Source organism: Neoarius graeffei, chromosome 28 (assembly GCF_027579695.1).
Source record: "Neoarius graeffei isolate fNeoGra1 chromosome 28, fNeoGra1.pri, whole genome shotgun sequence".
In the NCBI taxonomy this organism is placed as follows: Eukaryota; Metazoa; Chordata; class Actinopteri; order Siluriformes; family Ariidae; genus Neoarius; species Neoarius graeffei.
In genome coordinates, this window is record NC_083596.1 from 37,818,165 (window position 1) to 37,844,218 (window position 26,054).

The 26,054-nt window shown below is 40.3% G+C and overlaps 1 protein-coding gene across 4 annotated transcripts in view; it reads right to left on the bottom strand.

Moving 5' to 3' along the window:
- The window catches only part of dab2ipb (DAB2 interacting protein b), a 302,663-nt gene that overhangs the window by 134,312 nt on the left and 142,297 nt on the right, over window positions 1–26,054 (bottom strand). For all 4 annotated transcript variants that reach the window (XM_060912758.1, XM_060912759.1, XM_060912757.1 and 1 more), the window contains exon 3: window positions 4,882–5,000. In XM_060912758.1, the coding sequence (XP_060768741.1) occupies window positions 4,882–5,000 (119 nt within the window). The remainder of the gene's footprint in view (window positions 1–4,881; window positions 5,001–26,054) is intronic.

The following is a 26,054-nucleotide window of genomic DNA, read 5'->3' on the forward strand; positions in this document are numbered from 1 at the left end:
AGTCGATGTACGACAGACCTAAAAATGGTATACACGGTATACAGTAGAACCCCAAGCTGAAGTTTGGTACCACATGGCTATGATTTGTGGTTGCTGAGGAAAAGGAGGGTTTCGGACGGACGGAAATACGGACGGACAGACAGAGGTAAACCAGTATACCCACTCACCCTTGGAGCGGGGGTCTCATCTCATCTCATCTCATTATCTCTAGCTGCTTTATCCTTCTACAGGGTCGCAGGCAAGCTGGAGCCTATCCCAGCTGACTACGGGCGAAAGGCAGGGTACACCCTGGACAAGTCGCCAGGTCATCACAGGGCTGACACATAGACACAGACAACCATTCACACTCACATTCACACCTACGGTCAATTTAGAGTCACCAGTTAACCTAACCTGCATGTCTTTGGACTGTGGGGGAAACCGGAGCACCCGGAGGAAACCCACGCGGACACGGGGAGAACATGCAAACTCCACACAGAAAGGCCCTCGCCGGCCACGGGGCTCAAACCTGGACCTTCTTGCTGTGAGGCGACAGCGCTAACCACTACACCACCGTGCCGCCCCTGGAGCGGGGGTATAATAATAATAATAATAATAATAATAATCAGATAAAAATATGTGTCATCCATTAATATATAAGAAAGTATGAAGAATAAGAATTGGTAAATGGCTGTGGGTTAAGACAAATTAATACTTTGTAATGTGCAGTTCCAGGAAAATAATCAACTTCAGGGTGGTAACAGTAATTGAGATTTGCACTGTTGATTGTTTTTTCCCATTACAGCACACCATGAAGTGTGCAGCATGTAGAGAACAACCAAAAAAATATCTGGGCCAAAGTTTATAGATATTTCATCATAAGATAGAGTCAGTAAAGAGAATACTGTATCTGTTTGCACAAATGTAGCCCATTTAGTAGCAAGTTAGCTTATGAGCACGTCAAGATCTTTGCACACATTATCATTTTATATTTGATTAGAGATACATTTATGCATTCCTCGGGGCATTCTGTGAAACACACATTTGTTCACGGAGACAACAGTGTATAATCATGTACAATAAAATAACCACCATGTGTTCTATGCTTTCTCATGTTTGGAGTGGTTTTGTTCAAAACACCATGACAGTAAATATTCAGCTAAAATATAATTCGAAATCTAAAAGTGGGGAAAAATACAGTATTATTGTTGTATTTCATGCTGAACTGAATACATAGGATAGCTAATGCTTCTTTTTCTAATTTAACTAATCAATTAAAATAATATTTTCTACTCCTGGCTATTCTTCCCAAGAGAAGTTTTTCTTATCGATGCACTGAGCTATTTATGAGCTATATATACTCAGCAAAAAAAAAAAAATGTTCAAGAAGGTGACAAGCTTTTTTCATTGCGTCTAAAACTTGAGAATGAAGGAAACAGGGAAGTGTGGAGAGATGGAAAAATGACAGACTGGAGTGTAAAGCTCTGTCGGTTTTCACAGCATGTCCACAGCGACCTTGATAAGCAGCTTGCTGTGAAACGCGGCCACGTTTCGACTTGCATGCGTATATAAATCTTTAAGCGCTCACTTATACATCACTAACAGCTGCCATTGAACAGAAACTCGTATTATATACACAATCGCCAGATGCACATGCATGTGTAACGCTGTACATTTAGTTATGAATGCAGGTTAAATGCCCAGACAGCACAGACTTTTTTTTTTTAAATTATACATTTTGTGAACAATGTCTATCGCCTGTATTGACACTCACCGGCCACTTTAATAGGAACTTGTTCTTGATTCTAAGATTCCTTTCTCTTGGCTGCAGGAGTGGAACCCAATGTGGTCTTCTGCTGTTGCATGCTGAGATGCTTTTCTGCTCACCACGGTTGTAAAGAGTTACTATGAATTACTATATCCTTCCTGGCAAAAAAGCTCGAACCAATCTGGCCATTTTTCTCTGAGACTGTCATGTGTGTGTGAAAACCCCAGGAGATCATCAGTTTCTGAAATACTCAAACCAGTCCATCTGGCTCAAACCAGCACCCATGCCACAGTGAAAGAAAGTCACACTTTGAGATCACAATTTTTCCCATATTGATGTTTGACTGGCTGATTAGAGAACGGCATAAAATAGCAGGTGTATGGATGTACCTAATAAATTGTCTATAATAATATCTTATAAAGTTCAGTTATTATGCTTGATGTTTTTAATATGACTATTATTTCTGATGCATTTATAGCACAGGATTGTTGAATTCTCTATTATTATTATTATTGGCAAGAAGGTGTTGATTAATTTTCTATAACAGCAGTTTTGGCAGTAGTTCCAGGTGCAAGACTTATCATTAAAGAAATTTACATTAATATCATTTATATAGTAAGAATTTACGATGGGATTTGTGTGGCAGAGAAGACACATTAACCACTAAAAATGAATATGTGTTATTGTTGATACATTGGGAAGGAGTCTTAAAGTTTCAAGGCTTTGTAACAATCAAAGATAAAGCCCTTTAAAGCTATACCGCCTTTCAGATTTTTCAAGTTTAGGTCATAAAATTAATTTGCCCCGACACCTGATTATTTTTGTTTAGTGGACCGAAAGCTACTGAATTCGAATCACAGACTTCCAATTTTAATCGTTTTTTTTTTAAAGAGAACAATTAATGAATTTAAGGCCACATGGCACTAAATTCTCCGCTATTTCTTCTTGCTTCACCTTGACCCAATACAAGATACTACGTCATGCATCATGTGGTGGGCTTTCCCGGTTTGCGCAAGCCATTTGAAACAGGAAAGGAAAATGGAGGACACGAATTAAACGTGAAAGACCGACTACAGTAACGGAAAGCAAGAAGAAAAGACGTTATGTTATATACGAAGGAAAGGAAACGCAGGGCCAAACTAATAAATATCGGCGGTCAGCGAGCACCTCGGTGTGATCAGCTGTTCGTTTAGCGACAGAATGATGGAACTGTCAGTGCACGCTCAAGGTAAACCTGTAGATGGCGGTAATGCAACACTGGATGCCAGCTGCCGTAAAACCCAAAAGAAGAAGAAAAAGAAGAGGAAGCAGGTAAACCTGTGCATGCACACACGGACTTCCTCTGTCTGCTTGACTGCGTGAAGCGAGCGATTTGATGCACATTATTTGCTCAGGAATCCCCTCAAATTAAATAACTTCCCAGCCACAGAATTTTTTTTGAGATATTGCAGAAATAAACATATATCACAATGACCAAATTTCAGAGGGAACTAAATTTCACCGATTTTATGAAATCGAAAGGCCGTCTAGCTTTAAGTTTAAGCGACATTTATTTGTCTTTTTGACTTCATGAGAGAAAGAAAAAGAGAGGTAAGGAAGGTAAGGGAATTTTTTTTTAAAGCTACTATAACATAAATGATAACAGGAATGAACTGGTTTGCAGATGTTCCACAATATTAAACATTACTATAAATAAATTAAAAAAAAAGGTTTTAGGTGTGTCATGCTTTACGTGAATAAGCGCTGTCAAAGGAAACTAATCAACTTTACGTTTTGATCATTGATTATTTTCCTATAAGAGCATGCCGTGTAGTGTTTTATTTCTGTCCATATGGTGTACGACGCTTCTGTTCTGAGAAAGTACCTATTTGCAATGAATATTATTTCAAGAATCATTTCAGTGTTATGCATTTTTTTCAAGAATTCTAAAAATGATTGAAGGCCTACAGTATACGATAATAGCAGATTTTTTTTAAGCTTTCATAGAAGAGAGAGTTATAAGAATTCTAACACAGACGCAGTCATAATAATGTATGAATATGTGCATGATGGGAAATGTGTTGCTGAGTTTCTGACAGAATAGAAAAGATGGATTGAAAAGATCAATGGTAACTCAGCAACGCTGAGCGTCACCTTATCCATTACTGAAAACTTGCAAATCAATTTAATGATGAGAAAAGGAGTGTAGGTGTTGGTTTGTGCATGTACGAATATGCTGAGGTTTTACAGAATGATCACTCATGGAGCACTGAAGTGTTAAGGCAAAAAGTATTTTTTAAAAAAAGGCTCAATAGAGAATATCCCATAATATTTCAGCAATCGTACTCAAATTTGGCTGAAGTGTTATTGAGTGGAATGAAAAAAAGTAATACCAGTGGTACTTGAAGAGTTAATTAACGTGTAATTATGGGCAATTTGCAAAGGATTCATTCTTCGAAAACGTTCCCATTCAGTTTGAGAAAATGTCAGAATGTGATCAAACTGGAAGACCTAAGTAGCTTAAGCCTGTATTTTAATTACACTAGGACAAGTCAGGCTTGTAGTACTCGAGTCTGACTCGTGCCCTAATTTTAAGGACTTGTGACTCGACTTGGACTTGAGCACTGATGACTCGGACTCGTACATTTACTGCATTCGGACTCGTAAATTGGAGACGAAGACTTGGATTTTTTCTTTATTTTTTGTAACATGCCATAATAATTTGGCATAAGATATTTATATCTACATTCATTTTTGTATGAATTTCGAGCAGGAGTGTCACACCTGCGCACCTTGGCGCATGCCAAGTCTCCCAGGCGTACTCCGGATGGCGTGCACGCGAGAGTACGTTTGAGAGTCAATCTGATGCACGCGCCAAGGTGCGCAAGTGTGACACTCTTGCACGAAATTCATACAAAAATGAATGTACTTAATGAATATAAACGGTTTCACATAAAGGCAGCAACAGCCGCCGTCAAATGGTGCGGCTGGAGTTTAGTTCTCAGACTTGACTCGGACTCGATTCAAAATTTTCTTTAATGACTTGCACTTGACTCGGACTTGAACACTGGGGACTCGAGACTGGACTCGGACTTGAGGTTTGGTGACTCGACTCCAACACTGGTACAAGCAGAATGTACTTGTGGCCTTCTTACCTGTCGTTGTCTACAGGTCTGAAGCCTGGCAGCATGTGTTTGAAACTGCTGTTCCTGTCCAGCTTGGGCTGACTCTTCGTCCTCTTTATTGACCCCTTTAACCTGCGACTCAGGAAACCCTAATGAGAATAAGTGACACAGAGAAAGGAGATGATTCATTCTCACACTCATGTTACAGGTATGATTGTTCAGTGACCTATATTTTCTAGAAAACCTGGACATTTATTGACTAGTTTTCCATATGTACAAGGCACGTGGCAAATAAGAAAATGGATTGCATGTCCTAGAAATATTAGAAGTCCTGGCAGGGTGGAAAGTTGGGATCAGCAATGCTCCTGCAGTGGCCTGGTGACAGCTACAGTAAATGGAGTCAGTCATTTTTCATTCAGTAGTCACTCATCAAAACATTTATTTATTCATTCATTACTTTATGGTCAGGGTGTAGGCGTCAGTAATGCTCCTGTGGTGGAGTTCATTCATTCATTCATTCACTCACTTTTTACTGGTCAGGATTTCAGCATCAGTAATACTCCAGTGATGGTGTGGTGACAGTGACAGTCAGTAACTTTTCATTCATTCATTCATTCATCACTTTATATGGGTCATGCTGTTGGCATCAACAATGCTCCTATGGTGGCCTGGGGACAATGAGAGTAAGCATTCATTCATTCATTCATTCATTCATTCATCGAACTATTCACACATTTATCATTTCGTACTAGCCTGGATGTTCATGTGAGCAATGCTACTATTGTGACCTGGTGACAGATGGACTTCAGTCAGTAACTGTTCATTCATTCATCTATCCATCCAACCATCCATCTAATCATTCATCCATTCATCAGTTTACACTGGTCAGGGTGTTTGGGTCAGCAATACTCCTGTACTGGAGTTCATTCATTCACTTTTTACTAGTCAGGATTTCAGCATCGCCAACACTCCAATGATAGTGTGATGACAGTGACATTTTTCATTCATTCATTCATTCATTCATTCATTACTTTAAATGGGTCATGCTGTTGGCATCAACAATGCTCCTATGGTGACCTGGGGACAATGTCAATAAGTGATTACTCATTCATTCATCCATCAAACTATTCACACATTTATCATTTCATACTGGTCAGGGTGTTCATGTGAGCAATGCTACTGTTGTGACTTGGTGACAGATAGACTTCAGTCAGTAACTATTCATTCATTCATTCATTCATTCATTCATCTATCAATCCATCTAATAATTCATCCATTCATCAGTTTACACTGGTCAGGGTGTTTGGGTCAGCAATACACCTCTGGCAGCCTGGTAACAGATGGTCTACAGCCAGTACTTGTTCATTCATTCATTCATTCATTCATTCATTCATCACACTAGACTGGTCAGGTTATCAGTCAGGTTGTCATATGGTGGCCTGCTGACAGATGGACTACAGACAGAAATAATTTATTCAACCATTCCTCCTTCCTTCCTTTGCTTATCACGTTATATTGGTCAGGTTGTTTGTATCAGCAATGCTCCTGTGATGGCCTGGTCAGCAATACTCCTGTGGTGGCCTGTGACAGCTGGACCACAGGCAGTATTCATTCATTCATTCATTCATTCACTGCTTTATACTAGTCAGGGTGGGTGTATAAAAGTCCTGGCAAATGTCCTGGAAAAGTCCGCATACTGCGGGACTGTGGTGCCTCAGTGGTTAAGGATCCATTTATACGAACCAGGAGTTTATAAGTTCAACATCTGCCTGAGCAAGACTCTCAGCCCTCAGTTGTTTACTTTAATTAAATATAGAAAAAAAGTATCTGCCCTGGGAATAAATAATTTCCAGTATTGGAAGGTTTGCCGTTTAAATTTGCTCCTCAGTCATTTGCATAGAGCAGAAGATCAGAGAAGACAAGTAGGAAAAAAAGCAAATTTCAAAAGCAATAGAAAATAAGTCCGTGATGATGGAGTTTATTTGAATCTCCACAAGGTTTTCTTACGCTGTAGAGGCAAAGCGATATGGAGGTAAAATTCAGAGTTTTTTGTCTCCAATCGCACACCAGAAGAGAGAACATGGTAAGAGAATACATAAAAGAAAGACGGAGGTGGAGATTTTATACAGGATATAAAAAAAATTCTTTCTAACATGATCTAAGGTCATTCAATATAATTACCACTTGTAATTCCACGTCATCTTTCACTTTTTTGTTCATATTCTGTGTGTGTGTGTGTGTGTGTGTGTGTGTGTGTGTGTGTGTGTGTGTGTGTGTGTGTGTGTGTGTGTGTGTGTGTGTGCAGCCACTCAAGAATCAACTTCTTCTAGTTTCCATGGAGATACTGGGCCGTGACCGAGAAACTTGTAAAAGAACGAAAGAAGTGAGGGTGAAAGAACAAGAGAAAGACAAGGATCAAGGATGCAAAAGGACAGATGAAGTCAAAAGTATGCATCTTAGGTTGAAAATGATGGGTCAGAAATGTAATACAATGAGAGGAAAAAAAAAAAACCTGGATGGTGGGTATAAGTCTGTTACCTACAGTTCCAGTCAAAAGTTTGTACACCCCTACTCATTCATAGGTTTTTCTGTATTTTGTATTTTCTACATTGTAGAACAATACTGAATACATCAGAACTATGACATAACATACATAACATATATGAAATCATGTGGTAAACAAAAAAAGTGTTAAAAAACAAAATATGCTTCATATTTTAGATTCTTTAAAGTAGCCACTGTTTACCTTGACGGGGCTTTGCACACTATTGGCATTATCTTAACCAGCTTCATGAGGTAGTCACCTGGAATGCTTTTCAATTAATAGCTGTGTCTCATCAAAAATTAATTAGTGTATGAGTTTCTTGCCTTCTTAATGTGTTTGAGATCAAACAGTAAATAGTAAATAATAAAAATACAGTAAATAGCCCTATTCCACAATTGTAGTAATCCATATTGTATCAATAACCGCTCAACTAAGTAAAAAAGAAACGACATCCATCATTACTTTAAGACATAAAGCATCTTTTAATTCATAAAAATAAAGAAAAGCTATTGAATTAGAAGGTCTGTCCAAACTTTTGACTGGTACTGTATAGAAGCCCTTTATGATAAATATTATAAACCTACTTAAACATTTATCAACATTTGTTCTGACAAACATCAACTGCCGAAAAGTTTTTGGTAAAAACTAACTTCAGGCGAGTGTCCGTGGAGATACAAATATAAGCCCTTTACGACACGATCATAAAACTACATCAACTTTTATAATTCAACATAGTGAACTACAAAAAATAGTGCAGCAGTTATGTTCTGCAACATGTGCTCTTGATTTATTGCCTACTAAATTATTCAAAAATGTTTTCAGTTGCTTGGTTGATGATGTACTTGAGATTGTTTATACCTACTCTCTGGAATTTTCCCCACCACTATAACACCACTGTTAAAGTGCAACCTGGATCCATTTGTTTGCAAGAATTATGGACCACTCTCGAACCTTCCATTCCTAGGAAAAATATCTGAAACGGTTATATACCAACAATTATATATATCGATCTGCCATAAAATTAAATACACTGACAGGTAAAGTGAATTACATTGATTATATTGTTACAGTGGACCTGTCAAGGGGTGGGGTATATTAGGCAGCAAGAGAACAAACTGCTGAAAAAGTTAGTGCTGGCTAAAACAGAAAGGTGTCAGCATTCCACTCTGTGGGATTGGATCATATAGGCTAGCCTTCGTGCCCCATGTGACTCAATGAGCCTTCGACACCCATGACCCAGTCACCAGATCACTTGTTGTCCTTCCTTGGGCCACTTTTGGTAGGCACTAACCACTGCATACCGGGAACACCCCAAAAGATGTGCCATTTTGGAGATGCTCAGACCCAGTCATCTAGCCATCACAATCTGGCCCTTGACAAAGTCACTCAGATCCTTACACTTGCCCATTTTTCTTGCTTCCAACACATCAACTTCAAGAACTGACTGTTCTCTTGCTGCCTAATGTATCCCACCCCTTGATAGGTGCCATTGTAATGGAGATAATCAAATGTTATTCACTTCACCTGTCAGTGTTTTGAATTTTATGGCTGATCGGTGTATGTGTCTATCTGGTTCTAGCTCTGGTTCTGGTTCAGGTGCTGGCTCTGGTTCTGATGCAGGCTCCGGCTCTTGAACTGGTTCTAGCTCTGGTTCAGGTGCTGGTTCAGATGCAGGTTCTGGCTCTGGGATTGACTGTGGAACAAGCTGTGGGACTGGCTCTGGAACGACAGCCTCTAGAAGGGGCTCAGGAGCAATGGCCTCCTCTGCTGTTGCTGCGTTGGCCTCAGGCATGATAGCCTCCTCCCAAAAATTTTCATGGGGGTCCTCCTTCTCGAGAGACTTGTAAACAAACTGGAGCGTGGCTAGAAAAGTCTGTGAGCTCCGAAGGCATGGGTGCTCTACTCTAATGAGATAATCTACCCATCGGTGTGCTTGTCCAGCAATCAAGGTGATCATGAAGCTTACCCAGATTGGTTCTGGTGCCTTGGGTTCTTCGAGGTCTGCATAGAAAAGGTTACACTGTAGGCTGAATCCCTTAGGATGATATATTCCATAGTATAGTGCTGAGGCTTCCATTCCAATACACTGCTGGAAAAAACAGGCTAGGGGCTGAGATGCAGAAACCCAGAAGTAGCGAGGAATGGCATACTGGAACGCTTCTACTACATCCATTGTTAGGCGAAATATCCTGTCAGGGATAGGTAGGAGGCGGACATGCAGACGTAGTTCATTAAGAACAGAGTGACAACACAGGCAGACGATCCAAATCGGCAGGCAATATCATAGACAAAGAGCAAGCAAAGGGTTGGATGAGGCACAAACAGAGTATATCAGGCAGAGACCAAAACGGAAACTAGGAACAGGCAAGGAATTCAGAAAATCAGGAAATCAGCCACGGAAATATAAGTCTCAGTAATGTGTACTAACATAGCATACTCAATACTTCGCACTGAGTGTGCATAGACACGGTCCTTTTATAGGCACACTGATGCGTCTTAATCACGCGCAGGTGTGCATCATTAACAGCGCACATGCGAGTTTCCACTTGGCATGCATGCAGTCCGGATCACGCCCGAGAGTCATTCCGGTGCACGCGCCAAAGTGTGCAGGACTGACAATGTTACATGAGTGTTTTACTGGGAAATACATCACTCGTGTTTTTCATATGTGCTACATCCAGGACATGGACAACCAAAACCATGACATAAATCTCTATCATATGACCCATACGAACCTCCGGATGTGCTCTTAATAAAACCATTGGGAAAAGTCAGGTGACTAGGTAGATACAGATTTTTGAGTCCAGTCCGGAAAAAGCCGTATGCAACCTCGGACCAGTTTCCCTCGCTTCCGCTGTTTTCATTTTGCTCTGAATTGTTACTTTGAAAAATGCGCGACACAACTGACCACAGTGAAAGTGAATTTTATTATCCAGATGATTTATCAGACACAGACCTAATTGAACAAGCTGAAATTGTCAAAGAAAATTTTAAAAAAGCTACTTTCGAGCAAAGAAATTCACTTGTTTATACAAGCACAACAACAAGAAAACACTGTCCAAAAAAACCTAAGTACGGCACAAATGTTTTCAAAATATTTCTTGCTGAAGTTAAGGAGGAAAGAGACATAACAGTCATCCCCTCTAAGGAGCTAGACAGCTTGCTATGTAGTTTCTATATACAAGCAAAGGAAAAAGGAAATTTAGACTACGAACCTGACACTTTGTCTTCCTTTTCACAAAGTATTCAACGCTACCTTGACAACAACAACAAATGGTTCATTCATTTTTTGCACACCGTTCATTGTTTTGCACTGTGCATGTTAGTTTAAAAATGTCATGTGATAAAATGCTTAGTGAATGAGTTAGGTTGGGCCAGATGGGAAAATATTTGGCTCTTGGTCATGAACTCAAACCAAATATTTTCCCATCCGGCCCTCCCACTCAGTATATAATATGTCACTTGTGAGGAAATCGATGATCGATTAATTGTTTTGATAAATTTGGGTACTTTTTGTCTGTGAATATGTTTATATAATAAAAAGAAAATTAATCATACAGTGGCTTGAAAATGTGTTGAAAAACTCGCATTTTTCATATAAAATACATCGCGGATCTGAGTGAAATGTTTAAATAATATTGGCTGGCGTTCGGTGGTATATCAAATATATTCCATTCAGCTAGCATGATATTGAATGAGTTGAAGACGAGTAGCTCAATGGAATATATCTGATATACCATGAAAAAAAGCCAGCCAATATTATTATTATTATTATTATTATTATGGGGCGGCACGGTGGTGTAGTGGTTAGCGCTGTCGCCTCACAGCAAGAAGGTCCTGGGTTCGAGCCCCGGGGCCGGCGAGGGCCTTTCTGTGTGGAGTTTGCATGTTCTCCCCGTGTCCGCGTGGGTTTCCTCCGGGTGCTCCGGTTTCCCCCACAGTCCAAAGACATGCAGGTTAGGTTAACTGGTGACTCTAAAATTGACCGTAGGTGTGAATGTGAGTGTGAATGGTTGTCTGTGTCTAAATGTCAGCCCTGTGATGACCTGGCGACTTGTCCAGGGTGTACCCCACCTTTCGCCCGTAGTCAGCTGGGATAGGCTCCAGCTTGCCTGCGACCCTGTAGAAGGATAAGGCGGCTAGAGATAATGAGATGAGATTATTATTATACATACACATTCAATGGAACAATTATAGATTTTACAAAAAGTTAAGGGGGGGTGGCTTACCAATATTGAATGCTGATTCTGATCGAATGTAATTCAATGTTCTGTCAATCCAATGTACTGTACAAAGTCAAAGTTCTAACAATAAAAAGGGTAAAAGTCCAAAAAGCCTGAAGAACAATCCAATTGATATACAAGCTACAGTATATCCAGGGAGACAGTTCAAGTTCAAAGTTACTTTTGGTTGTAGTTAATTATTGTTACATTGCAGTTGTTCAAAACAAAAGGGCTTTACTGAGTGAAGTCCACGAGTGAAGTCCTCTTGTAAAAGTTTCCGTCACTTTTCCTCACCTCCAAGTAGAACTTTGAGAATATTTCCGCTATTGCTCTCTTTTCCAGTTTTTCGATGTCCATTGGTATGTTTTTCACTTGTAAATATGCATGAAGAATATCCAGTGAAGTTTTGGTAGCCGTTCAGCGCGTCTTTCTCTTTCATAATATATCTTCTGCTTTTAATCTTCTGCTCTAAAGCTTCTGCTTTTAATGAAGCAAACCTCGCAGGCCATGTTTGTGTACAAACTGTCACAGTCACTCGCTAGCGCAGAAGTTTTACATCTCCGACGTGTCTCTTTTGCAATTTTTCCATATATTTAATGAGGAAGATTAAATGCATGAAGAATATCCACTGAAGTTTTGGTAGCCTTTCGGGTGTTCAGTGTGTCTTTCTCTTTCAAAATTCTGTCTAAATCTTATGCTTTTAAGGAAGCAAACCTCATGGCCATGTTTGTATACAAATTGTCACAGTCGCTCGCTAGCGCGAAAATTTTACATCTCCAGTGTGTCTCTTTTTAAATTTTTCGATATGTTTTTCTCTTGTAAATATGCGTGAAGAATATATAATGAAGTTTTGGTAGCCTTTCGGGTGTTCAGCGCGTCTTTAGTTTCAGTTTTCAGTTTATTTATTCAGTGCTTAAACCGAGCACTGGATCTTCTGTCTTTCCCCGCCGACAAAGAAATCATTGTGCGCGTGTGCAGCAGAAAAGTTGCGTCATTGGCTCTTCGCATGAGCTCCAATGTGTGACGTCATGTTGTCTTGACAATGTGCAATATTATAACAATATTGCATACTCATTCTCCACTGGTGAGAGTGGCGTAATACATGGAGGATAAGTGATATGATAACAATACCGCATGTCATCAATAAACCCACTAGAAGGGAATAGAATACATGTTTTCATTCCCTGGAAAAAGTGTCCTGTACGTATAATTCCCGATACATCACTCCGATGACGTCACTCCCAGTGTTTTCCTGCTTGAGGTGAACCAGTTCAAAATTAAAATTATTTTGTTTAACTTGTGCATTTTTGGTGTGGATGTGTCCATATAATATAAAGAACAGCACATGGGGGTGCGAAGATATGAACTTTTATCTTCTCGTGTTGAAAAATATATCACACATTCACTTCACTCACTCGTGAATATGTTCACCAGTCGAAGACAAACTTCCTATCTTCGCGCAACTGTGTAATATCCTCTATGTATGTTCTTATCTTATTTTTAAGATAGTTGTGAGACATAGAAAATATATAAGCCCTTCACGACAACTGTCATAAATCTATATAAACATATGTAAAGATTTATTTGAATAGAAGTCAGCTGTAATAACAAATTTAGTGACAGATGATTTAAGTTTGGTATTCATAGTGATACATAGCAACTATATTAGCCCTTTAGGACAATTGTCATAAATGGACATAAGCATACATAATGTACGTAAACAGATAGATACATAAAGGTGGTGTTCATAGTGATAGCTAGCATCTCTACATAAGTCCTTTATGACAACTGTTATAAGCCTACATAAGCATTTAGAAAGGTTGATTCTAACATGTAACCTGTCAAAGGCTGTGAGAACACTGGTCGTAGCAACACATAGCACTTACATACAGGTACAGTGCCTTGCAAAAGTATTCATCCCCCTTGGTGTTTGTCCTGATTTGTTGCATTAAGCTGGAATTAAAATGGATTTTTGGAGGGTTAGCACCATTTGATTTACACAACATGCCTACCACTTTAAAGGTGCACATTGGGTTTTTTTTGTTGTTTTTTTATTGTGACACAAACAATATTTAAGATGAAAAAAACAGAAATCTGGAGTGTGCATAAGTATTCAACCCCCCCACCAAAAAAAAAAAAAACAAAACACCTTTATAGAGCCACCTTTTGCTACAATTACAGCTGCAAGTCTCTTGGGGTATGTCTCTATTAGCTTAGCACATCTAGCCACTGGGATTTTTGCCCATTCCTCAAGGCAACACTGCTCCAACTCCTTCAAGTTAGATGGGTTGCGTTGGTGTACAGCAATCTTCAAGTTATGCCACAGATTCTCAATTGGCCTGAGGCCTGGGCTTTGATTAGGCCATTCCAAGACATTTAAATGCTTCCCTTTAAACCACTCCAGTGTAGCTTTAGCAGTATGTTTAGGGTCATTGTCCTGCTAGACCATGAACCTTCATCCCAGTCTCAAACCTCTGGCTGACTCAAACAGGTTTTCCTCCAGAAAAATTGCCCTGTATTTACACTCAAAAAAAACAACATGGGTGTCTGTTACATGAACCTAAGTCTAACATGTAACGGTTGACATTTAGGTCACTCAACAAAATTGTTTCTGGCTAAGTTAACACATTTTACTTGGGTGGAAATACTTTCCATAATTTTATTACATTCACTGAGCAAGTTATTTTTTTGAGTGTAGTGCCATCCATCTTTCCTTCAGTCCCGACCAGCTTTCCTGTCCCTGCACATGAAAAACATCCCCACAGCATGATGCTGCCACCACCATGCGTCATTGTAGGGATGTTTTTTTCAGGGTGTTGGGTTTGCGCCACACATGGTATTTCCCATGATGGCCAAAAAGTTCAATTTTTGTCTCATTTGACCAGAGAATCATCTTCCATGTGTTTGGGGAGTCTGCCACATGCTGTTGGGCAAACTCCAAATGTGTGGGTTTTTTTAAGCAATTACTTTTTTCTGGCCGCTCTTCCATAAAGCCCCACTCTGTGGAGTGTACGGCTTAAAGTGGTCCTATGGACAGATACTCCCATCTCCGCTGTGGATCTTTGCAGCTCCTTCCACGTTATCATTGGTGTCTTTGTTGCATCTCTGATTAATGCCCTCCTTGCCCGGTCTGTGAGTTTTGGTGGGTGGCCTTCTCTTGTCAGGTTTGTAGTGGTGCCATATTCTTTCCATTTTGCTATAATGGATTTAATGGTGCTCCCTGGGATATTCAAAGTTTGGGATATTTTTATAACCCAACCCTGATCTATACTTCTCCACAACTTTGTCTCTGACCTGTTTGGAGTGCTCCTTGGTTTTCATGTTTCTCGCTTAGTAGTGTTGCAGAGTTAGGGTCCTTCCAGAACAGGTTGATTTATGCAGACATCATGTGACAGATCATGTGACACTTTGATTGCACACAGGTGGATCTTAATCAACTTATTATGTGACTCATGAAGTGAATTGGTTGGACCAGCTCTTATTTAGGGGGTTTCATGCGAAAGGGGGTGAATACTTATGCACACTCCAGACTTCTGTTTTTTCATCTTAATTATCGTTTGTGTCACAATAAAAAAAAAGCAATGTACGTCTTTAAAGTGGTAGGCATGTTGTGTAAATCAAATGGTGCTAACCCTCCAAAAATCCGTTTTAATTCCAGCTTGTAATGCAACAAAACAGGACAAACACCAAGGGGGATGCAAGGCACTGTACGTGAGCCCTTTATAACTCTCCTACCTGTCATAAACCTTCCTTAAAATGTAATCTAGAATTATGAATACATTTACACAAGTCTTTATAAATATATGCTGATTTTGTCTCACTTATCTTGAAGGGGGTTATGTAGATGTAGTGTAGCTTTATGAATACCATTAAATACACCTGGCGGTCTGTGTCAGTTGTCAGGAATGGGTTATGTACTGTAGATGTCATGATGTAATGTAGCTTTATGAATGCCTTTAAATCGACCTTTAAAATGCCTAAAAGGCTGATGAGAGTTGACATAAAGTGGTTATGTAGACGTCATGTAGCTGAATGAATGCCACCATTAAGTAAAGCGTTACCCTTAACCTTCAGCTCAGTAATGAAATGTTTGGTTGATTAGTTGTTTCTTATTTCTTCATAATCTCCAGATTCTCCAGTACTCCTGTCATTAGGAAATATTTGTTGCTCAGACAGTGCTAAAGCATGCCCACCCCGAAACACCAACATGTTCTGATATAAATGTAATTGTAAACAATCATTTATTAGGCTGCTCTATTCACAAAAGCAGCATCTGCATATTTGATTACTCTAGCCAAATGAACACACATACACACACTTCCCTCCTCTCTCTCTCACACACACATGCACACACACCCCTAATCACAGACTAATCACTCAAGGTTTCAATGCACTAATTGCATTGTGAAGGCACAGTGCAGACATGCAAATTAGGAGATGGAAGACAAACTCGAAAACAAAGACAGAGAGAGGTCACATGTGAGGGTTTCTTCAAATCACCTATTCACATCACACCCATCACAGTTCCATACAGTCCCTACCTACAGCCAGGATAATAACGAAGGACCTCAACCATCCCAGCTACGGACTCTTCTCTCTGTTGAGGCTAGGGAAGCGCTATCACTCCCTTAAAGGGGAACTGAAGGCAAATTGTTTTATTATCAAAATTATATTTATCTCATTTTATTAAAAATATGAATGCATTTTTGATCGCTATTTTGTCACTGCTATAGCAAGTTATGAGTGTTTGAAATATGCTATGTAATATATATCAGTCCATATGTCAAAGCAATGGCCGTAAACGAGATTCGTTGAGACCTGTGCGAGACATCGTAGGACGGAAGTAAAATGTACAGCGGAAATCAAAGTGACCAACATCTGCCAACGTTCCCCGTGTCTGAAGTCGCTTATTCATTCACTACTCCCTACTCCCTATATAGGGAATTACTATATAGAGGACTATATATGGCCCTTTTCCACTACCCTTTTTCAGCTCACTTCAGCTCACTTCAGCCCGACACGGCTCGCGTTTCGACTACCTTAGAGCAGCACGACTCAGCTCGCTTCAGCCCTACTCAGCACCCAAAACTCGCACGGTTTTGGAGTAGGGCTGAAGCGAGCCAAACCGAGCCGAGTGGGGCTAGGGGCGTGAGGAGACACTCCCCTGTGCACTGATTGGTGAGAAGGCGTGTCCTCACATGCCCACACACGCCCCGCGAGCACGCTGGGATCTGTAAACACCGTAAACCCGGAAGAAGAATAATTACGAATTACGAGAATTTCTGAAGCCTTATGCGCCTCGCCTCATCTATACGCTCTTGCCAGTATCTGTTGGCGTTGTCGGTGACAACAAGCCACAGCACCAAGACCAGCAACACTAACGACTCCATGTCCTCCATGTTTATTGTTTACTATCCGGGTCGTGAGACTACCGCTTAAAAGGTCACTGATGTCACTGTTTGCGCCGCCTAACATCACGTGACGTCCACCCACTTTCGCTAACTCCACCCAATGTGTCCACCCACTTCCAGCCAGCACGGTTCAGCGCGGTTGTAGTCGAAATGCAACCCCAACAGCCCCACTCAGCTCGACTCAGCCCAACTCAGCACGGCACGGCTCAGCCGCGTTGGTAGTGGAAAAGCGGCAATAGTGAACTCACTGGTAAAATGAAAAAAAAAAAAGTTTTCGGACACGCGCTGGTATTTACGCCATTACTGTCGCACAATTAAAACGTGCCAGATCAGTCGGCTGTTGGGTTTTCAAAATAATAAATACATGCATGTATTTTTGTGATAAATCCATATTATACTGAGCGCATTTCCCACATTAATCAATACAAAGTACCTGCATCTTTCAGTTGTTGTTTTTTTTAAATCAAGGCTGAATACTTTCTTCTTTGCCGCTGCCTTTTATTAAATCAAATTTGAGACTTTTGATTTGATTTCTTTCAGCGCGCCCTCTTTCGAATGCTGATGTAATCAAGCCAGAAGTTTTGTTTGTTTTGATAGCAATCAGGAAAGTTTGAAAAAAAGTAGTCAGTAATTGTCATTTAAACTCATTTTTGTGCAATATTTCGTTTGGAAAACAGTTTTCAAAATGGCGGCACTGACACCTGGCTGACACTTCACGTTTCGAAGTCTCGCACAAGTCTCATGAAGATCGCGCAGATAAGTGACGCCTGCTGTGGACCGAACAAACTAAATTCGACATGGCTAAAAACCGAATAGGCCGATAAGCATAATATTTAACTGCAATTAGTTGCCAATACGAGTCACGATATAATGTTACTAAAACCAAAAACGTAATTGAATAACATGTTAATTAAAAAATGAAGCAAGTTTAAAAATGGCTTTAGTTCCCCTTTAAGGCCAACACGGAGAAAATGAGGAGGAGCTTCTTCCCTCAGGCCATTCGGGCTCTTAACCAGGACAATAATGGACAATAACTAGGTCTCATCACCACTTGACCCTCATTCCCCCCATCTCTTACACCTCTTCATGCAATTCTACTGAAATAAAGTGCAATATACGGTACATAGTACATTTCTATTGCTATTGTACCTCTTCATGCAAGAGCATTCTATCATCACATTTTAATTTTTATTCTATTTATTACATTCTATTTTATGCCCTTTCTTTTATTACTCCCCCTCCCAAAACTATCCTCACTACTCACAGAGCATTTCAATAAGCATTTCACTACATGCCGTATGTATGATGTAAGATGTGTATGTATCAAATAAAATTTGAATTTGAAGTTTATCTACAGTAAGTTGGCTAGTTTTAAGGTCCAAGACCCTAAGGACACACAGCCATCATAAAATACAACCCCAATTCCAAAAAAAGTTGGGATGCTGTGTAAACTGTAAATAAAAACAGAATGTGATAATTTACAAATCATGGAAACCCTGTACTTCATTGACAGTAGTACAAAGATGACATATCAAATATGGAAACTGAGAAATTTTTATTGCTTTTTGAAAAATAAATGCTCATTTTGAATTTGATGCCAGCAACACATTTAAAAAAAAGTTGGGACAGGGGCATGTTTACCACTGTGTTGCATCACCTCTATTTTTAACAACAGTTTGTAAATGTTTGGAAACTGAGGAGGCCAACTGCTGTAGTTTTGAAAGAGAAATGTTGCTCCATTCTTGCCTGATATACAATTTCAGTTGCTCAACAGTTTGGGGTCTCTTTTGTTGTATTTTGCGCTTCATAATGCACCAAATGTTTTAATGGGGGACAGGTCTGGACTGCAGGCAGGCCAGTTTAGCACCCAGACTCTTTTACTAACGAGCCATGCAATTTTAATATGTGCAGAAATCAGTTTGGCATTGTCTTGCTGAAAGAAGGAAGGCCTTCCCTGAAAAAGATTTTGTCTGAATGGCAGCATGTTGCTCTGAAATGTGTATATATCATTCAGCATTAATGATGCGTTCCCAGATGTACAAGCTCCCCATGTCATGTGCACTAATGCACCCTCATACCATCACAGATGCTGGCTTTTCAGCTGTGCGCTGATAACAAGCCGGATGGTCCCTCTCATCTTTAGCCTTGGACCTCGGGACAATTTTCCACTTCGCCTCAGTCCATCGTAAAAGAGCTCGGGCCCAGAGAAGGTGGCGATGTTTCTGGATATTGTTTATATCTGGTTTTAACTTGCATTTGTGGATGCAGTAATGAACTGTTTTCACAGACGATGGTTCTCTGAAGTGTTCCTGAGCCCATACAGTGATTTCCACTTCAGACACGTGCCTGCTTTTAATGCAGTGTCTCCTGAGGGCCTGAAGATCACAGGCATCCAATGTCAGTTTTCAGCCTTGTCTCTTGCATACAGAGATTTCTCCAGATTCTCTGAATCTTTTAATGATATTATGGACCATAGATGATGTGATCCCCAAATTATTTGCAGTTTTACATTGAGGATCATTATTCTTAAATTGTTGCACTGTTTGCCCATGCAGTCTTTCACAGAGCAGTGAACCCCTCCCCATCTTTACTTCTGAAAGACTCCGCTCTTTTTATACCTAATCATGTTATTGACCTGTTGCCAATTAACCTATTTTTTTAGCATTGCACAATTTTTTCAGTCTTTTGTTGCCCCTGTTCCAACTTTTCTGAGACGTGTTGCTGACATCAAATTCAAAATGAGTATATATTTAAAAAAAAAAATCAAATTTCTCAGTTTCAACATTTGATATGTTGTCAATGAAATATCAGGTTTCCATGATTTGCTAATCTTCACATTCTGTTTTTATTTATGCTTTACACAGTGTCCCAACTTTTTTGGAATTGGGGTTGTACATTGTAGAACAATACTGAAGACATCAAGACTATAAAATAACATGTGGAACATATAAGCAAGTATGTGGTAAATTAAAAAAAAAAGTGTTAAAACAAAATACGTTTCATATGTTAGATTCTTCAAAGTAGCCACCGTTGACCTTGATGACGCTTTGCACACTATTGGCGTTATCTTAACTAGCTTCATAAGGTAGTCACCTGGAATACTTTTCAATTAACAGGTATGCCTGATCAAAAGTTAATTAGTGGACTTCTTAATGCGTTTGAGATCAAACAATAAATAGTAAATAATACAAATACAGTCAATAGCCCTATTCAAAAACTGTAGTAATCCATAGTATGTCAAGAACTAAGTAAAGAGAAACGACACCCATAATTACTTTCAGACATGAAGTGACTTTTAATTAATAAAAATAAAGAAAAAACATTGAATTAAAAGGCATGTCCAAACTTTTGACTGGTACTATATGGTTTAAACCAGGGGTCACCAAACTACGGCCCGCGGGCCGACTCCAGCCCGCCACCCCGCTTTGACCGGCCCCCCAGCCCCTCTGCCCCCCACCACTTGAACCAGCCCTGTGAGGCAATCCCCAAAACTGGTCATGGCCTATTTTTTTTTTTAATTGCTTTTTGACAAATAATAACGTCTGCATCTTGTATTTTGTTGACTTTATCAATTAAAATTGATATTTAGTTATAAAATGAACTATTCATATTTTCCGAATTTTCGTCATATGCTCGTGATCAAGCAGTGACAGGCAACGCACGCGCAGAGAACTGTCAGTGTTCAGGACAGTAAAATGGCTAGCGGTCAGCGAAAAGCTGACAGAGAGTGCAGAGTTTTTAAAGAACAGTGGACCACCGATTATTTTTTGGTTCAGTGTAAGGACCGTGCAGTTTGTCTTGTATGTAAAGAAAGTGTGTCGGTTTTCAAAGAATATAATCTGCATCGTCACTACGAAACCCGCCACAAAGAGTATGGTAGTTTGCGAGGGAAAACAAGAGAAGACAGGATTCGGAGGATGAAATGCGGACTGGCTGCACAACAGAATGTATTCCTTCGCCAAACCCAGATCGACCAGGCTGCTGTCCGAGCTCGCTATAAGGTAGCTCACCTACTAGCTACCCATGGAAAGCCGTTTACTGATGGGGACTTTGTTAAAGTATGCATGCTTGCTGTGGCCGAGGAGGTGTGTCCCGGCAAGTAGAATGCGCTCAACGCGGTGAGTCTCTCCGCACCTACTATAACCAGGCGAACCGAAGATTTGGGGGACAACGTGTATGACCAGCTGAATGAGAAAGCGTCAGAATTCGAGTTTTTTGCTTTGGCCATGGATGAGAGCAATGACGTGCAGGACACAGCACAACTGCTGTGATCTATTGCTCATATTATAATTTCACTGTTTTTTTAATGTATTTATTTTATAGGCCTATTTATTTGACCTTTATTAAGTGCTGCACACAATTATTATTAATAATATCAACAGGCCTACCTACAATTTATAATTTTCCACTCACCTTTGCCAGTGTCAATCACCTCAACTAGGCAGATGTTTCTTGCCTTGACAGCTTTGATGTTATTTTTATTAGAAAATAAATAAATGGAATATCTGTGGTATTTCAAATTAAAACCAAGTGTGAAGATCTCGATTACTACTTTTGCAAACCACTAGTAAAGATAAACAAATATGTGCCAGGAATTAAGTGTTGATATAGTAGTGTGGATATAGTAGTGGGGATGGCCATGCCAGGCTAGTAATCTCTACTACACAATGAGGCCTGCTGGTGGTCATATTTGTCTGGGTCATACAATTCTATGTTATATAGCTGACCCGACCCCGGCCCCCCATCACAGTCAGGAACGACAGTGTGGCCCCCAGAGCAAAAAGTTTGGTGACCCCTGGTTTAAACCATACAGTTTATTGCTAGAAATAACCCTTTCTGAAGCATTTCCTATTTTAAACCAGGTTTTTTCTACCAATTTGGTTATTTTCCAATTCCCACCCACTCTTGCCTATCGTATGACAGCTACAAACTGGGGAGGGTGAAAACTAGCTTCACCATTCCTTCCACAGAGACAGCACGGGCAATTTTATGACTTTAAGCACTTCTAAATTTCTTGATTATGTCTTTACAAGTGGAACGGTCACGCATATATTTTCCCAAACAATAAAAATCCAGTGTGGGAAAAAAAAAAAAAAAACAAGGCATAGATTACTTTTTTACTCCAAGTTTGTTATTTTTGTTCCATCTGTAGAAGCGTGAGAAGTCCTACAGGTCTCCGGATTGCAGTTTATGCACTCGTAGACTCCCACGCCTTCCTGTACTTGTGCCTTGTGGGAACCTGGAGACTGTTTCGACCCTAGAGTCCAGGGTAATCTCTCCATCTGTGAGTTCCTGATTGCATCCCCTGGCTCAGTCTGTTCATTCGAAAAAGCTTGATTTATGCATCACTCACATCTGTGATCCCAGGTTGTTGTTTATTAAATATGGAGGCATTCTGTTCGTGAATACAGTTATAAATTTAAAGTATACTTTTTCCTACTGAAGTTTAAATTTTGAATTTCATTGAACTCCTGGTGGATCATTGTGGGGGTCTGCAATGTGCTCAGAGTTTTTACAGTATGTGTTTACTCCAAAAAATAGCAAGTAAGTCATTTAATATTAAAGAAAGCACCATATTTGCAGGGTCCTATTATAAATACAGCTATAATTTGGGTTATAGAATGTTCTGGTAGTAGTATGATGTACAACATCCAACCGAAAATCAATCCAAGTCCTAATTTCATCCACTACGCATCATGTGAAGACAATTCAATCAATCAGACCACTCAAGTTCACTTCAAGATAGTTGGCTAAGCTGGGTATCATAGCTGTGTGATCCTATATGGAGTAAAAGGAAGCTAATCAGATACTAGTCTCAATTTCAGACACTTCATCCACAGGCCACTGAGCATCTGATACCTTTTGCACTCTTGTTTTCAGCCACAAGTATCAGGCTTTGGAAGGTTACGATCTAATTAGCTTTTTTGCACTTCCATGTATTATCACGTCTCAGCGCTGTGACAAAATGACCTTTACGGAGCAAGCTATTCTTCTTTTGCACGTAACGTCATAGCTAATTATGCATGAAGTTTCAAACCAGAAGTGGGCCATGTTGGAGGATATACACAAAATCAGGCGGCGCATATTTACGATAGAAGATGTGCTTGAGAGGTTGTTATGCTCAAGAATTCCTTTTGTGTCTTCGCTATGCCAGCTCTTTGTGCTGTAATTGGATGCGGGAACAACTTTGTTTGAGACAAGGGGACTTAAAAGTTCTTTAGAATTCCAGCAATTATAAATAATCAAGGAGACAAGAGTGCTCTGAGAGCACAATATCCCTGCTGGCAACTAGGCCATAACTCTGGTAAAATGCGACTGAATTGAATGAAATTGCAATATGCGTATTACTGACATATAACAAAGAATCCTGTCAAGTTTCGTGAAATTCCTCCAAAAATTGTGAGAGGAGTTGATTTCAGGAGGTGAGTACCTTTCCTGGGATGGATGGACAGACGGATGGACAGACATCGCCACGACATAATCCCCTTCAGGCCTTTCAGCCAGTGGGGGATAAAAATTGTGAGGGAAGTTGATTTCAGAAAGCAAGCACACCTTGATGAAATTGCCAAAGTACAAGTTTATCAATAATCAAGGGCATAACTCTGGTAAAATTTGCCCAAATTAAACGAAACTTCAGTAGGTGTATAACTGTCATATACCAAAGCCTTTTGCCAAGTTTGGTGAAATTCCTCCACAGATTGTGAGAGGAGTTGATTTCAGAAGAATGTACACCCTCAAGAAATTGTTATTTCTCATCTCATCTCATTATCTCTAGCCGCTTTATCCTGTTCTACAGGGTCGCAGGCAAGCTGGAGCCTATCCCAGCTGACTATGGGCGAAAGGCGGGGTACACCCTGGACAAGTCGCCAGGTCATCACAGGGCTGACACATAGACACAGACAACCATTCACACTCACATTCACACCTATGGTCAATTTAGGGTGTATTCAGACCAGGATAGTTCGATAGTTCACTTGCTTTGGTCCGAACCAAATGTTTTTTTAATTTTTTTCATTTTGGTGCGGTTCGCTTTCACACTGTACATTTTAGTAAGCGGACCAAAATCTGTCAACAAAGCCACGCGCCCTGAGGTCGTTCAGCTATTGGTCAGAGACGACACGCGCACAAAGCGTTAAGTTCAAAAGTAGTCATGGAGGCTTTCGGTGCTGTTATTCTTTTTAATGTCATCAAAGCTATATGTTTTTTCCAGTTTTTACTGTTTTCACAATTGTGCGATTACTATGCTGTTGTACAAGTAATTTATCAACGACGACGACAAAGGGCAAGGCGGCTACGGAGGATAGCGCTGATGAGCGCACATCATGTTGTGACAGTTCTGGCTCTTCACGCAATAGATGAATTTCTTTTTTGCGTCGCTAGTACTGCCACTTTTTGAAAGAATGTCCCTGATTTTAATGTAGGTCTGACGGAGTTTCTTCACTTTTAGCCGACATTGTTCTGGGGAGCGCGTGAACCTCTTCTCCTTCATTTTCTCACTGAATACAGCAAACACGTCGGCATTTTTGTGTGTTCTCTCCAAAAGCTCAGATATGTGGACATCTGCCCATATATCCACAAGGGTACGCGTTTCTTCCTCGGCCCATATTTGCCCCCTACTCATTTTTTGTACTCTGTAGTCTAGCCTACCACTGGTCTGAATGACTGAACGACTGTTGTAAGGTTCCCTTGACAACCGAAACAGTGTTTGCACTTTGCGGTGGAGTGTCAAGACTCTGTTTCCCATAATGCTCGACAAACGACGGAAGCTCCCGAGGTACAAAAAAGCAAAACTGTCGGATTAGGTCCGGTCTGCTATCACACCTCCAAAAGATCAGCACCAGGGTTCCTTTGGTCCGGACCGAGTCCGACCTTGCAGCTCGGTCTCGGTCCGCTTGTTTGGTCTGGACCAGAGTTCGGTGGTTTGTATTCAGACCAACCCAAAAGGTCCAGACCAAGGGAAATTTGGTTCGTTTGGTCGTTTGGTCCAGACCAAACAACGTAGGTGTGAATACGCCATTAGAGTCACCAGTTAACCTAATCTGCATGTCTTTGGACTGTGGGGGAAACCGGAGCACCCAGAGGAAACCCACACGGACACGGGGAGAACGTGCAAACTCCGCACAGAAAGGCCCTCGCCGGCCACGGGGCTCGAACCCGGACCTTCTTGCTGTGAGGCGACAGCGCTAACCACTACACCACCGTGCCGCCCGAAATTGTTATTTAATCAAGTTATTTAATCAAGTTATTTAATCAAGGGTCAAAACTCTGGGAAAATTTTCACAAACAAAATTAAATCACAATATGCGTATTACCGTCATATAACAAGACCTTCTGCCAAGCTTTGAGACATTTGTCCAAAAATTGTGAGAGTAGTTCAGAAGGAAAACACACTCTCATGAAATTGTCAAAGTATAATTTCGTTAATCAAGGGCTGTAACTCTGGTAAAATGTGACCCAATTTAACGAAATTGCAATATGTGTATTACTGACATATAACAAAAAATCCTGCCACGTTTCATGAAATTCCTCCAAAAAATTATGAGAGGAGTTGATTTCAGAAGGTGAGCACCCTTCCTGGGATGGACTGACGGACGGACGGACGGACGGACGGAGAGACAGACAGACATCGCCATGACATAATCCCCCTTCGGGCCTTTCAGCCAGCGGGGGATAAAAAAAAAAAACAAGAGAATTGTCCATGGAGCGTAGTCGTCAATGGCTGTCCAACATAAATCGGGCTGATCTAAGCAATGAGAAAGCAAAAACCACACGAGTCTGCAGTGAACATTTTATCAATGGTAAGTGTTACAAACTAGTTATTAAGAAATATTGGATTGTTTAATAGCCTGGTCAAGCAGAAACTTGCCACTGTCAAACGTGCCAAAGCAAGTGATCACTGAGTGTGTGATCCGACAATCAAAGGCTTCGATGTTCATTTCATTTTAAAAAAGAGCTGTAGATTATTTTTGAAGGCGCTGCTTTTATGTTGCTTTTACTTTTCATTCAGGAAACCAGCTGATCTCT